The 15,738-nt window shown below is 34.6% G+C and overlaps 1 protein-coding gene, 1 long non-coding RNA gene and 1 pseudogene across 2 annotated transcripts; all 3 read right to left on the bottom strand.

The window, feature by feature from the left end:
* Window positions 1-650: 650 nt before the first annotated feature.
* Window positions 651-2,931, bottom strand: LOC116136940 (protein translation factor SUI1 homolog). The gene is made up of 5 exons (XM_031422622.1): window positions 2,783-2,931; window positions 1,524-1,632; window positions 1,215-1,420; window positions 1,034-1,087; window positions 651-940 (listed from the first exon to the last, which is right to left on the bottom strand). The coding sequence occupies exons 2-5, from the start codon at window positions 1,558-1,560 to the stop codon at window positions 896-898; spliced, it is 342 nt and encodes a 113-aa protein (XP_031278482.1). The 5' UTR covers window positions 1,561-1,632; window positions 2,783-2,931; the 3' UTR covers window positions 651-895.
* Window positions 2,932-6,155: 3,224 nt separating this feature from the next.
* Window positions 6,156-15,366, bottom strand: LOC116136962. The gene is made up of 3 exons (XR_004129103.1): window positions 15,334-15,366; window positions 15,009-15,093; window positions 6,156-6,227 (listed from the first exon to the last, which is right to left on the bottom strand). It is a non-coding gene; the product is annotated as an uncharacterized LOC116136962 (long non-coding RNA).
* Window positions 10,713-11,359, bottom strand: LOC116136961 (annotated as a pseudogene).
* Window positions 15,367-15,738: the final 372 nt, after the last annotated feature.

The following is a 15,738-nucleotide window of genomic DNA, read 5'->3' as shown; positions in this document are numbered from 1 at the left end:
GGCTTGGGTGGTTAGTGAAAGAGAAGGGATGTGCCACGATTGGGTTTCACTTATGCAGCTGGCTGGCGATTAGATAGTAGTGGTGTGACACTGCAACTCTTGGGCTACAACACGGCTAAAAAAGGCAGATAAATGGGGGGGCTGATGGGCTTCATTGATCGCTTGTTTGGTTGTGTGAGGAAGTTTTGATTGTTTGGTATAAACTCTGTTGATTTGTGTGAGAAATAGGCCAGGAATCTACGAAACGGACGATGATGACACCAACAATGGTGATGAGTTGAGAGAGGGTTTAAGGTGAGAAAAAATTGAAATCAAAGGTGAAAATCTGATTTAAGATACAAAACAATATCACTTTAAGAATGAAAATCTGAAATAAACGAAATCAGAGGTAAAACTTACCATTTTGCTAATGTTTAGGCGGAAACTTGTTTGCTTCCCATAAAAAAAAAAAAAAAATTCATTGAAGGCAAACATTAATTAAAATTATTAATATTGTGCTGAATGATCAAAATAGCTTTAAAATGGAATATAATAAGGTAATATTGAAGAAGTAGGTTTTCAATGTTTTTATTTTATTTTTTTATACTAATGTTGTGCCAAACTTAAACAATCCTAATTCACGCGCGAACGGTAATTTTAGGGCGAAGTCATCACATGAATACAACGCAGGTATACATAATTTTATTCTCAATAAACGTCTTGGAAGAAACCATAATCCTTCCCAAACAACAGAACTAGAAGCTTAGAAGGCCACACCCAATCAGCTGTTTCAAACTTTTTGACGGTGCACATACACAACAATATTTAATAACCCCAAGTAATATAAGTTCAAATCATATATTTCTTGCAACTCTGCATAAGCAAAGCCAACTACATATAGTAACTTCTTTCCTACTTAGAAGCCATGGATCTTGATGAAATCCTTCCTCACAATGCCAGCCTGTTTGGCCACAAGATAAAAATCATAATTACACAAAGCACAAACAAAGTTGTTTAACATAAATACCTTGTTAATGTATACATATAGCATTACCTGAACAAGGAAGGTTGACACATTCTTTCTTTGGTCACCCTGGAGTTGTATGACCTAAGAACGTATAAAAAATTCATTCAGGCTTATATTCTTATATACAAAACCTTTTCTCTCAAATAACAATCCCTATTCTAACTAGATATGGATTTCGAAAACATTTAATCAATGGTCTGTGACTGACCTGGCCTAACTCAGGGTCCTGAACAACAGTACCATTACAGCAGAACTCTTTCTTGAGGTCCTTGAGAATCTTGTTGTAGCTGTAGTCCTTCTTCAACCCTTGCACGGTTGTCAGGCTTTTCCTCCCATTACGTTGTTGAACACGAATATGGACGTAATCTTTTGCCCCAGCACCTGAGTCCTCAGCATTTGCCTCAGCGAAGGGATCTGCCCCACCATACAACAAACACAAATCAAGCAATCAAAAGACATATCTACTACTGTCATGGATACAAACATATACAATAGAATCAGCTTTAGCATAACTCACCAAAGGCACTTGGAATCTGGTTGTCAAATTCAGACATGAACCTTGGTTGTGGGGGGAAGAGTCAGTAACCGACAATTGATTCCCTTTAATCCAATTAAATTGACCTCAGCTGCAACCAAAGGCAGAAAGAACACGTCAGTCTGAATTTGGAAACAAAACAACAATAACCTCTCAACTAGATTAGCTAAAGAAAAACTTTCATCACTCCATATGAGCTAACAATTCCATTTTAACAATTTCTAGGACCAAATCCTATTGTAAAATTATTGGCTATACAATCTTACGGGCAACAACCATATCCTTTAGTACCTCTATTCTCTCATGGTCCTTGAGTTAAAAAAGGCTATCACCTTACTTCAATCATGGTAAATCCTATACTTCATTATTGCATGGACAAATGTCTTTTCATGACAGCCATCAACTACCTCAGCTAAGATAACTTTGTAACTTGAACCGTGATTGTTTGTATATACAGAGCACATACAAAGAGGCACTAATTATGATTCATACTTTCTTGGACCAACTTTTTCAATGCCTTTTAAATCCATATTATTCACTCCATGTTTTTGACTTAAGAAAATTATCCTAACATCACTATCCTGAAGCCAAAAACACAATCCTTCCTGTGAAATGCATTTATATAACTAGTATATCAATTCTAGACATCAAAATTGTTCAGGAAAAATAATACACATATTCAAAACTAACAAATAGTTCATTTATCATCCGAATGACAATCATATGCACTATTGAAGTAGAGCATAAGTCAACATCACCAACGATTTCCCATAAATTACAAAAGATTGGTACTAAACCCTATAATTGACAAATCGCCAAGATTCAGCTTAACAAAGTGCTCAATAAATTGAACAAATAAACAACAACCACAAATTAGAATTTCCCCCGAAAATAATAAATAAAATGGCAAACCTAATATTTTCAGAATCCCCATAATAATCCATGAATCAAAGTAGCATAAACCTAAATTTTCTCAGATTAAAAAATTAGATGAACCCACTAATCAAACACTCGTACAAAACAATAACAGATGCAGGGAATACAATAAATATAAAATATCCTAAACCCAAAAGATGAAATAACAAACGGAAAAACTAATAGCAGGGCAATCATGAAATTGATTTCAATTAGAACAAAAACAACACATTAAACAAAGGTAAACAAAGACGAAAGAAACAAACGGATAAGAACATAATCAATCAATGGACAAGAATGCGAAACCCAGAAGAAGATTAACTTACAGAAAGATGTAAATGCGGAGAATCTTATAGAAAAAGTGTAAGGATTGGATTGTGTTTGGGCTGAGGTAGGGGTGTTATATAAATAAAGAGGGCTCCTCGTGACCACACAACCGCACTTTTTTATTAGACACTTTGCTTTTTAACCGTACGTATCTTAGTCGGTTCTGTTTTGTGTGTTTCTACGGTTGAGATTATAAGATGTTTACAACGATGAAGGGCTATGATTTTATTACACGTCCCAAAGTTCGAAGATAAAAGTGGACAATACATGGAGGATTCTGTGCGTCCTACGCACGCTGCCATTGAAAAAGGAAATTCCATTTTTGCCTTTAAATAAAGGGTGATGAAAATGATAATATATTCGATTGTGATTAAGGTACAAACGGGTGTCGTGACGATTTTAAAAACTCGGCCCAAATTTTAAATTTTAAATTTTAAATTATAATAATATTTTATAGTTATTTGTATAAATATGAAAAAAAAACCATCTAAAAATTAATAAAAGACATAATAAAGTGGAATAAAAATATATGATATAACTTCATGTAAACTATTTTAAAAATTATCTGAAAATTAATAATAGAAAAGACACTTGTGTAAATAACGATGGAACGTTGGTTCTATATTGTTAAAGTCACCAACGACATCTCTTGAAGAAGGAATCAAAGAATAAGATGGGGGGTAAAATGGTGATAGTAAGTATGTTCAATCCATTCTTATAGTTGTAAGCCCTAGAGGGATCGTATGGTTTTGTTCCTAGACTTCAAGTCCGAAACGCGTTTGCTTAGTGTAGGCAAATTAGCTCCACTTAAACACTCAACAATCCTCCACATATAAGTGATGTGGGACTTGTTGCAACAGTGTTATAGGCTTTTCCTCAAGTGTGAGATTATTAGAATTTAATAAAATATTGTTGGTACCCATTAATTGTTGGAATTATTGAGTCAAATTCAAATCAAATTAGTATTGCATTGGGATATGAGTTTTCCTACTATATTTTTATGTAGAATTACATCATATACATTATATTAGGAATTAATATAAAAATCCTATTAGGATAGGAGATATAAATCCTATTAGGAATAGTTCTTAGGTATTACTTATAAAAGGTATTAAATCATAGAGATTGGTAATAGGCAATGACACAATTAAAGTGTAAGAGCCACCAAAGACAGGCTTAGAGAAAAAACAAATTTGTGAAACTTGAACGATTCTTACAATATTTTATCGACAAAGTAGATGTAACTATCATACATAAAGTGAATCATTATAAATTATCGTGTCTGTGTGTGATTTTATAAATTGTCGTTTCATAACATCTATTACCAAAATCATTATAACAATATTAGATGATAGTAAGATTTAAAATTAACATAAATATTATATTAAAAACTTCATAATATGTTTATTTAATAAAAAAAAGTATAGATGTTTCCTAATTCCTACGTTGAGAAAGGATTCTCAAATCACAATGGAGTTGATGCAGTGTTAAGAAGCCTACCCAGCCTGATTTGAATTTCCGTTTTAGTTTTTTAAGTTTAGTCTTACACATGGCCCAATTTCATATTATTTTCTAACCTCTTTTTATTTGATGACTAAGATAGTAGTTTTCTTCATCATTGATATTGATGGGAGAGAAATATCTATCAATTGGAGTTGAAAAAAAAATTGATGTAGAAGAAATAAAAAATTAAAGAAAGAGAATTGGAATATGGAAATTAGAAAATTGAAATATGAATTGAAAATTGCAAAACTAATAAAAATTAAAATAGAGCAAATTGATAACAAAGAGATTAAGAGAATAAATAATAATTGAGAGATTAGAGATTAGAGAAAATGAAAGAATGAGAGAATTTGAGTTGTGAGAAAAGATGAGAGTTTGGACTAATTTATAGAAAAAAATGGGAAAAGAATGATAAAAGATCTCTCTAACGGCTATATTTCAAGGGTAAAAGGGTAATTGGAAAAAACAAAATTTTTTTTTTAATTTGTTTTTCGGCCAACCTGCGGGTCAACCCGACGGGTTGGCGGTCCTTTATCTAGAAAGGACAAACAGCAACCCGCGGTCGTCGGGTTGCCATTTCTCAACCTGGCCGCCCGGGGTTGCTGGCGGGTAGGTTCAACCAGCCCGCCTTATGGCGGTCCGGTTGAACCCTTGAATGCAGGTCGGATTTCAATTGACCTGCCTAACCCAATCCATTTGTTCCACCTCTATCTGTAACATGTTTTTCTCAATATTTTCATGTTGTGTATTTGGGGAGTAAGTGAGATAAGATAACACAAAATAGGAAAACAGAAAATGACCTATCAATATTTATATCAAACATTCAAGTTGGCACGGTTGGTAATCTGTCATATCACCTAAATTTGACAATCATGCATCAAAAAACATGTGAGTAGCCTGATCTTTAATAATATATATTACACTATTTATTTAACCACAAATAATATTATAATTATCCCCTTGTTATCTTAATTAGGCATATTAAAAATAAGAGTCATTATATATAATATAAGATACCCGTATGTATCATATCTGGGAGATTGGAACCAATGATGAAATTCTCCAAAATAATGGACTTTAGAGGAACATGAAAGAAAGAATTGATGTTAATTCGTAATTAAGTATTAGGATGATGTACCGAAGAGTTATAGCAGCTGGACAGAAAAAAAGATGAACTGATAGCATAAGAAAAGTCTGGTCATTAATGGCTTTGCATTCGACTAGTCACAATTTTGAATGTCAGGAATAAGCCCCATCAGTGTGTCCCTTTCAATACAGCAGAACATTGTATGGTAAATTCTAGCCAAGCAATTAGACAAAAGGATCGCTCTGTTCAAATGTGATGACTAGTAAATTCTTGTTCTGTAAATCTTGCATTATTCTATAAGAAGTACTGAGATCGAAACTAGAGTTTGTCAGAGGGAAAGTACAGTTGAGGGTTGAATAAGGCCAAAAGCTTCATAATTTTCTTCATATCATTTCTAGCATTTTTAAGCATTCTTAACGTTGACTCTGTTTTGCTTTTGCACTAAAGTCTGATGAAATGTGCTTGCGAACAAGAAAACTTCACATAATCATGCTACAAAGCACTAAATTCTAGTCACCCAAATGCTTTTTACCATATATTCACATACCTGAGCTCATGAATCACATCACATAAGCTTAAAATCAAAATATTAGTAGGCACACAAAAAGAACCATGGTACAAGACACTGGCATCTATAAGAAATGCCCATTTGATTACAACTTAAACCGCATAGTGCTGTACAAAGTTCCATACTATACTTTGCTACAACCCCAAAAATTTTCCAGGCCCAAACGAGAAGCATATCATTTTTAAAAGGCTTTCTCAATTCATTCACTGGTAGATATCTTGAAGTCCAGTACTTTTCAATTTCCTCGGCTGTTCTTCCAGGAATTCTTCCAGCAATCAGAGACCACCTGAAGGAATACAACTTAGTGTTAGTAAGCTCCTTGGTGTTTGATTTTTGCATAAAGAAAGAAGAAATAATTTAACCCCACCTCTCACCAACCAGGTTGAACATCCTTATAAGGGTTCTTCATCCTCTGAGAATTCAAGCTTTGAGTCTTGATGGATTGGTCTGCAACAAACCCCCGATGAAAATACTAAGTTATTTAATATCATAGCAAAAGGATTCATTGGAATAACTTTCAAATGAGTAACCTAAAACAAAAACTTAATCCTATAGAACCAAAAAAATATGTACAAAACTCCACAAACTATCATAGAAAAGAATCAAAGTCAGCCATTAAGAACTTAAAACGAAGAAAAAAATAAAGATAATGAAATTAAAAAAGAGGAATTTGAAAGGGTACCTCTAGAATCCACAGAGGCATCATCAGAAGTCTGACCAAGTCAGCCATCAAGAGTTGAAACAGCAAAGACCAAGAATTCAAGGAATAAATAATTGCGTGCAGTGAAAGAGTAGTAAATAAAAGGTGAAGAAGTGGGAAGAAGAAAAGGTGTGAATGTGGAATTGAAAGGCAGTTAAGTGTAGTATTAATAGGAGAGAAGAGAAAATAGTGTTGATGGATGGAGAAGAATGGGCGGTGTGACCGTGAAAGAGAAAGCTGAGAAGAATGGTAGTTGATGGACTAGGTTCTAGTCCAACTTGATAGGTAGTTGAACACTTACCCGTTGGTTGGTATTGATATCTTTCCATCAAGATTCTCTTCCCTACATCTACTCATAACTTTATTCAATCCCAATTAACTTATTTATGCAATCACTTATCATTGCTTTAAGATTAACGGTTTTGATTCACTAGACAAATTCTTTAGTGTTGAGTGTTATATACGAGAGTTTTGCCTTGAAACGAAATGTTTGGTAGGAGAATTATTTAAGTAAATTATTCGGGATGAATGTTGCAGTAATTAAAAATGACAAAGGAGAAACAGACATACCATAAGACATTATAATGATCCTATAAAATAATATACGAGACGACTACGCCTAGATCTACTCCATCTTCTAGCTGTTCTTATTGATTGTGAATAAGACAAATTTTGAGTCGCCGGACGCTCACCAATCAGCAAGTAGAGAAGCCACCGCAGAGTTTTATCTAGTATTTTTGGACTATATTTGAACCCATTGTAAATTTTATACTGACAATGACAGATCATTACATTATATAATATCGTACTGTATATTGTGTAGTTAATTAAATTTTGACATTTAAAGTTTAAATACCAACATCACAATACGATTACTTCATCTCAAAGGACAAAATAGCTTGTAGAGTTGTTGTAGTTGTATTACAAGCCAAATTGTCTCTTCTGTATAATACTTGTTTGGTGGGATGGGATAAAATTAATTAACCTATCCATATATAAAATATTACCATTGAGATGGTTAGATAACTTTCACTGTAGATTGGAGTTTGCAGATGAATGATAACATGAGGAGAAGCAATATGGAATGACTGCTGCTGATCTTCGCAAAGAAGATAATTATAATTTCTTGGATGAAAACGATAACCAGTCTCTTACTTTTGACTTGGTAATAATCTCACCAACTGTGTTTAAATATTTTCAGGTAAACGACATGTTCCCACCCAAGGTTTGCCAACCCCAAGTCAGTACCACTGTTTATTTATTCTAGATTCCCACCCTTAAAGTGACGAAAAAACGTTTGATTTAACGTAAAGAGTAAATTGGTCATTTTACATGGGCAGCGCACGTTAGCAAACCACTGCCTCTAACAGTTCTCCGCGCGCACGTAGCAGCCGTCGCTCCTGACGTTTTTCACTCTTTTCCGGCGATTCTTCCACCTAAAATCACCCTTGTCACCACCATTTGAACCCCATCCTCCCCTCTACAAACTATACCATTCACAACCCCTCATCACTCGCCGATCTCCGCCACGGCAACGAAAAACGGCCGATGAACACGCACTCCTGGCCGGCGAATGACACGAAAACCTTGCTGGGGACATAGGGGTTCATAGATTGTGGGACGTGGTTGCATTGGTGGTGTCCAATTGGATTTTCACCATCGGAATCGACCGGATCGGTGAAAACACCGAAACCCTAAGCCAACGGTTGCCGCGCGATTGGAGGGCAAATGAGTCGGGAACCAGAGGGGTTTTGGACGACGGACTACAGGGAAGTGATGGAGGTGACCAGGGGTTCGACGTCGTCGGAAACAGCCCATCGGGCTTTTCCGGTGGGTGTATAGTGACCGAGGGTGTTTTGATATAATTTGAAATAAAATGGTAAGTTTTATTCTACTAATTTAGGGGTTAAACATAATTTATTAATTAGGGTTAGCATTATGGTAATTGCACCCTCTAACCCTAAAAATCATAATACTGTTCTTTAAGGGAATCTAGAATAAATGAAACCATGTCTAACTTGGGATTTCGTCAAACCTTGGTGGAATATGTGTTTACTCTATTTTACGACTTTGACTAAGTATCTTCTTAAATGCTTATATTAATGTATTACAGAATTGAACTTTACCTATACTATCGCAGTAAAGGAAGATACTTGGTGACTTTAAAACAAAAAGGGCAACAACTCAATGCTAATTTCTAAAATCCGAGTTTTGCATCTCCTGTTTTAATAAAATTAAAATGTTATCTAATGAATGAAGTAAACAAATTATAATTTACATCACTAAAACCCTAACAATTCTCTTATAATATCTTGATAAGAAACATGCTCTAACTCTAACATGATTTCATTTTTTTTTCTAGATTTTCACCTTAGGGCGTGTTTGGTTGAGAGTAATAGGAGATTCTGAGATAAGTCATCTTATATTACTTGATTACTATGTTTGGTTGTTAATAATATAAGATTCCAGTAATTTTCCAAACTAATAGGAGGCATTTGGATTGGGGGTTATAAGATAACGGGAGTAACCTTCGTTTATTTGCAAATTCTTGTGTTGATTTGCAAGTAAAAAAATATTACAATAATCTTTTATGCAAATAGTGTTTACGGTTGATAATGTAGAGGGTAATCTTATTACCTTGTTAGGGGGTGTTTAAAACATTACCAAGGTAATATGATTTTCTATCCATTTTGCCCTTAATTAAAAACCATTTCAACACAATTGCCTCAAATGTCTACCAAATAACAATTAGCGTAGGTCTCCTACATTTGAGAAATTAGCTAAAACACCTCAACCCAAAAAGTTAAAGTTAAACATACAAACCCAACCACCCAGACCACCGCTGACCGTCGGCTCAGTTGCTGCAATGGTGCACAACCGCGTTATCTGGTCGGTTGTGCGCTGGTAAGGTCTTTTCTGACTATGGATCTGTGGAAACGACCAGATCTGACGTTTCTATAACCGTTTCACGACCAAAGATGTGGCCGGTAACGACCATAGATCAGGCCGTGAACGAACACAGATCAGGACATGAAACGACCACAGATCAGATCGTGAAATGACCACAGATCTGACAATGAAATAGTCATATAGATGACCGTTTTCCGGTCATGGATTTGTGATCCATGGTCATTTTTTACTTTGTCGGCGCATGGCCGGCCATATGCGGCTTTGTGTGCCATTCGTCAACTGCTGGTGATGGTGGTGGGCTATCGGCAGTGGCTTGGGTGGTTAGTGAAAGAGAAGGGTGTGCCACGATTGGGTTTCACATTGCAGCTGGCTGGCGATTAGATAGTAGTGGTGTGACACTGCAACTCTTGGCGACAACACGGCTAAAAAGGCAGATAAATGGGGGGGGGGGGGGGGGAGAGGAAGTTTGATTGTTTGGTATAAACTGTGTGATTTGTGTGAAAAGTACGCCAGGAATCTACGAAACGGACGATGATGACACCACAATGGTGATGAGTTGAGAGAGGGTTTAAGGTGAGAAAAAATTGAAATCAAAGGTGAAAATCTGATTTAAGATACAAAACAATATAACTTTAAGATGAAAATCTGAAATAAACGAAATCAGAGGTAAAACTTACCATTTTGCTAATGTTTAGGCGGAAACTTGTTTGCTTCCCATAAAAAAAAAAAAAAATTCATTGAAGGCAAACATTAATTAAATTATTAATAGGTGCTGAATGATCAAAATAACTTTAAAAGGAATATAATAAGGTAATATTGAAGAAGTGGGTTTCAATGTTTTTATTTTATTTTTTTATACAATGTTGTGCCAAACTTAAACAATCCTAATTCACGCGCAAACGGTAATTTTAGGGCGAAGTCATCACATGAATACAACGCAGTATACATAATTTTATTCTCAATAAACGTCTTGGAAGAAACCATAACCTTCCCAAACAACAGAACTAGAAGCTTAAAAGACCACACCCAATCAGCTGTTTCAAACTTTTTGACGGTGCACATACACAACAATATTTATAACCCCAAGTAATATAAGTTCAAATCATATTTTCTTGCAACTATGCATAAGCAAAGCCAACTACATATAGTACTCTTTCCTACTTAGAAGCCATGGATCTTGATGAATCCTTCCTCACAATGCCAGCCTGTTGGCCACAAAAAAAATCATAAACACAAAGCACAAACAAAGTTGTTTAACATAAATACCTTGTTAATGTATACATATAGCATTACCTGACAAGGAAGGTTGACACATTCTTTCTTGTCACCCTGGAGTTGTATGAACCTAAGAACTATAAAAATTATTCAGGCTTATATTCTTATATACAAAACCTTTTCTCTCAAATAACAATCCCTATCTAACTAGATATGGATTTCGAAAACATTTAATCAATGGTCTGTGACTGACCTGGCCTAACTCAGGGTCCTGAACAACAGTACCATTACAGCAGAACTCTTTCTTGAGGTCCTTGAGAATCTTGTTGTAGCTGTAGTCCTTCTTCAACCCTGCACGGTTGTCAGGCTTTTCCTCCTTACGTTGTTGAACACGAATATGGACGTAATCTTTTGCCCCAGCACCTGAGTCCTCAGCATTTGCCTCAGCGAAGGGATCTGCCCCACCATACAACAAACACAAATCAAGCAATCAAAAGCATATCTACTACTGTCATGGATACAAACATATACAACAGAATCAGCTTTAGCATAACTCACCAAAGGCACTTGGAATCTGGTTCAAATTCAGACATGAACCTTGGTTGTGAGGGGAAGAGTCAGTAACCGACAATTGATTCCCTTAATCCAATTAATTGACTCAGCTGCAACCAAAGGCAGAAAGAACACGTCAGTCTGAATTTGGAAACAAAACACAATAACCTCTCAACTAGATTAGCTAAGAAAAACTTCCATCACTCCATATGAGCTAACAATTCCATTTTAACAATTTCTAGGACCAAATCCTATTGTAAAATTATTGGCTATACAATCTTACGCAACAACCATATCCTTTAGTACCTCTATTCTCTCATGTCCTTGAGTTAAAAAAGTCGTATCACTTTAAAATTTCATTGTTTTTGTTTTTTGTAGATAACTCTAAAATTTTTATAATTGTATGTATTACCAATGGACTAGTAGGATAATACACACCAGAAAGTTATAAAGTGGATTGGTAAAAAAATTTAAGAAAAGAATGAAATACTTTAGCTATTTGCCAATCATTTTCTACCAAATAATGAGGACCTCTATTATTTGCTACAAAATAACTAATTAAATTAGCATAAGGTAAACATGAATCAAGCATTAAATAAATACTATTCCATCTAATATGCATGTCTAATGTAAATGTTCTAGGAGACATGCCTGATTTTATATAAGTATCTTGAAATTTAACATTTCTTTTATTACTACTTGTAATCCAAGCTAAACAATCTCTAATTCTATCAATATTTTCTTTAATTGTTTTCATACCACTTTTCACAATTAAATTAATAACATGACATGCACAAAGTTGGTGAAAAAACTTCAAATTATTTTATAAAAGATAATTACTTTGAAAATAATCTATAGCTTTACTATTAGAACTTGCATTATCTAAAGTTAAACTTATCACTTTACTAACAATATCATAATCTTCTAAAACTTCAACAATTTTATTATAAATCTGTTCACCACTATGATCAACATCCATTAATCTAAATCCTGATAAAGATTTATTTAATTTATATTCATTATCAAAATAATGACTAGTCACACAAATATAATCTTGATTAACTCTACCACTCCAAATATCGACAGTTAGAGTCACACTAACATGACAAGTATGTATTTTATTTTTTAGTTCTAATTTCATTTTCTTAAATAATTTTATTAAATCATTTCTAGTTGCAATTTTAGAATAACTTTTAAATCCTGGAAAAAATGAAGTTTGAACAAATCTTTCAAAATATTTATCTTCAGCCATATTAATAGGTTGATCAGTTGCAGTAATATATAAAGCTAATAGTTCCCTATATACATCAGAATTATAACGCCAAGTAGTACCCATATTAGTTATTTGAGTTTAATTGCCTTCTCTATTTCCATGTTGATTAATATGTTTATTAGCATGCCTTTTTAAAGTACTAGTATCATTACCTGAATCAGTTTTATAAATATTTCCACAGTATTTGCATCTCGTTTTTTTGACTTGAATGCCATTTTCTGTCTCGTAAAACTTGTCGAAATGCGCCCAAACGTCTGATGTGTGTCTGTCTTCGGTTTCGACGGCAGTTGATGAACCCGCCTCAGCTTCAGATGAAGTTGGACGAGGACAACGATTACGAGGACAACTTCTAGAACCACCGGGAGCTGTATGGGGAGGAATCAGGGGCATATTTTGAGGTGTATCGGATTTTGAGACTGGGAAAGTTGCGGGACTATTTGAATCTCCTGCATTTATGTTAATAAAATCGGCGGAACTAGTCTAAGATAAGTAGTTTTTTCTTCATCATTGATATTGATGGAGAGAAATATCTATCAATTGTAGTTGAAAAAAAAATTGATGTAGAAGAAATAAAAAATTAAAGAAAGAGAATTGGAATATGGAAATTAGAAAATTGGAAATATGAATTGAAAATTGCAAAACTAATAAAAATTAAAATAAGAGCAAATTGATAACAAAGAGATTAAGAGAATAAATGAATAATGAGAGATTAGAGATTAGAGAAATGAAAGAATGAGAGAATTTGAGTTGTGAGAAAAGATGAGAGTTTAGGACTAATTTATAGAAAAAAATGGGAAAAGAAAATGATGAAAAAGATCTCTCTAACGGCTATATTTCAAGGTAAAGGGTAATTGAAAAAACAAAATTTTTTTTTTTTATTTGTTTTTCGGCCAACCTGCGGGTCCACCGACGGGTTGCGGTCCTTTATCTAGAAAGGACAAACAGCAACCCGCGGGTCTCGTTGCCATTTCTCAACCTGGCCTGCCCGGGGGTTGCTGGCGGGGTAGGTTCAACCAGCCCGCCTTTGGCGGTCCAGGTTGAACCCTCTTGAATGCAGGTCGGATTTCAATTGACCTGCCTAACCCAATCCATTTGTTCCACCTCTATCTGTAACTGTTTTTCTCAATATTTTCATGTTTGTATTTGGGGAAGTAAGTGAGATAAGATAACACAAAATAGGAAAACAGAAAATGACCTATCAATATTTTATATCAAACATTCAAGTTGGCACGGTTGGTAATCTGTCATATCACCTAAATTTGACAATCATGCATCAAAAAACATGTGAGTAGCCTGATCTTTAATAAATATATATTATCACCTATTTTTAACCACAAATAATATTATAATTATCCCCTTGTTATCTTAATTAGGCATATTATAATAAGAGTCATTATATATAATATAAGATACCCGTATGTATCATATCTGGGAGATTGGAACCAATGATGAAATTCTCCAAATAATGGCTTTAGAGGAACATGAAAGAAAGAATTGATGGTTATTCGTAATTAAGTATTAGGATGATAGGTACGAAGAGTTATAGCAGCTGGACAGAAAAAAAGATGAACTGATAGCATAAGAAAAGTCTGGTCATTAATGGCTTTGCATTCGACTAGTCACAATTTTGAATGTCAGGAATAAGCCCCATCAGTGTGTCCCTTTCAATACAGCAGAACATTGTATGGTAAATTCTAGCCAAGCAATTAGACAAAAGGATCGCTCTGTTCAAATGTGACTGACTAGTAAATTCTTGTTCTGTAAATCTTGCATTATTCTATAAGAAGTACTGAGATCGAAACTAGAGTTTGTCAGAGGGAAAGTACAGTTGAGGGTTTGAATAAGGCCAAAAGCTTCATAATTTTCTTCATATCATTTCTAGCATTTTTAAGCATTCTTAACGTGGACTCTGTTTTGCTTTTGCACTAAAGTCTGATGAAATGTGCTTGCGAACAAGAAAACTTCACATAAACATGCTACAAAGCACTAAATTCTAGTCACCCAAATGCTTTTTACCAATATTCACATACACCTGACTCATGAATCACATCACATAAGCTTAAAATCAAAATATTAGTAGGCACACAAAAAGAACCATGGTACAGACACTGGCATCTATAAGAAATGCCCATTGATTACAACTTAAACCGCATAGTGCTGTACAAAGTTCCACTAACTTTCTACAACCCCAAAAATTTTCCAGGCCCAAAACTGAGAAGCATATCATTTTTAAAAGGGCTTTCTCAATTCATTCACTGGTAGAGTATCTTGAAGTCCAGTACTTTTCAATTTCCTCGGCTGTTCTCTCCAGGAATTCTTCCAGCAATCAGAGACCACCTGAAGGAATACAACTTAGTGTTAGTAAGCTCCTTGGTGTTTGATTTTTGCATAAAGAAGAAGAAATAATTTAACCCCACCTCTCACCAACCAGGTTGAACATCCTAGTTATAAGGGTTTCTTCATCCTCTGAGAATTCAAGCTTTGAGTCTTGACTGGATTGGTCTGCAACAAACACCCGATGAAAATACTAAGTTATTTAATATCATAGCAAAAGGATTCATTGGAATACTTTCAAATAGAGTAACCTAAAACAAAAACTTTAATCCTAATAGAACCAAAAAAATATGTACAAAACTCCACAACTTATCATAAGAAAGAAATCAAAGTCAGCCATTAAGAACTTAAAACGAAGAAAACAAGTAAAGATAATGAAATTAAAAAAGAGGAATTTGAAAAGGGTACCTCTAGAATCCACAGAGGCATCATCAGAAGTCTGATCCAAGTCAGCCATCAAGAGTTGAAACAGCAAAGACCAGAATTCAAGGATAAAAATAATTGCGTGCAGTGAAAGAGTAGTAAATAAAAGGTTGAAGAAGTGGGAAGAAAGAAACGGTGTGAATGTGAATGAAAGGCAGTTGTAAGGTGTAGTATTAATAGGAGAGAAAAATAGTGTTGATGGATGGAGAAGAATGGGCGGTGTGACCGTGAAAGAGAAGCTGAGAGAATGGTAGTTGATGGACTAGGTTCTAGTCCAACTTTGATAGGTAGTTGAACACTTACCCGTTGGTTGGTATTGATATCTTTCCATCAAGATTCTCTTCCCTACATCTACTCATAACTTTATTTCAATCCCAATTAACTTATTTA

This window comes from Pistacia vera, unplaced genomic scaffold, assembly GCF_008641045.1.
Source record: "Pistacia vera cultivar Batoury unplaced genomic scaffold, PisVer_v2 Contig320, whole genome shotgun sequence".
Taxonomy (NCBI): domain Eukaryota; kingdom Viridiplantae; phylum Streptophyta; class Magnoliopsida; order Sapindales; family Anacardiaceae; genus Pistacia; species Pistacia vera.
This window is presented reverse-complemented; position numbering and strand designations above follow the sequence as displayed.

Excerpts from the sequence above, each read along its gene's own strand:
- LOC116136940 (XM_031422622.1), bottom strand. The coding sequence starts at position 1,560 with ATGTCTGAATTTGACAACCAGATTCCAAGTGCCTTTG. Across the intron at positions 1,088-1,214 it reads AGGACCCTGAGTTAGGCCAG|GTCATACAACTCCAGGGTGA; the intron begins GTCAGTCACAGA and ends ATACGTTCTTAG. Across the intron at positions 941-1,033 it reads TGTCAACCTTCCTTGTTCAG|GCTGGCATTGTGAGGAAGGA; the intron begins GTAATGCTATAT and ends GTGGCCAAACAG.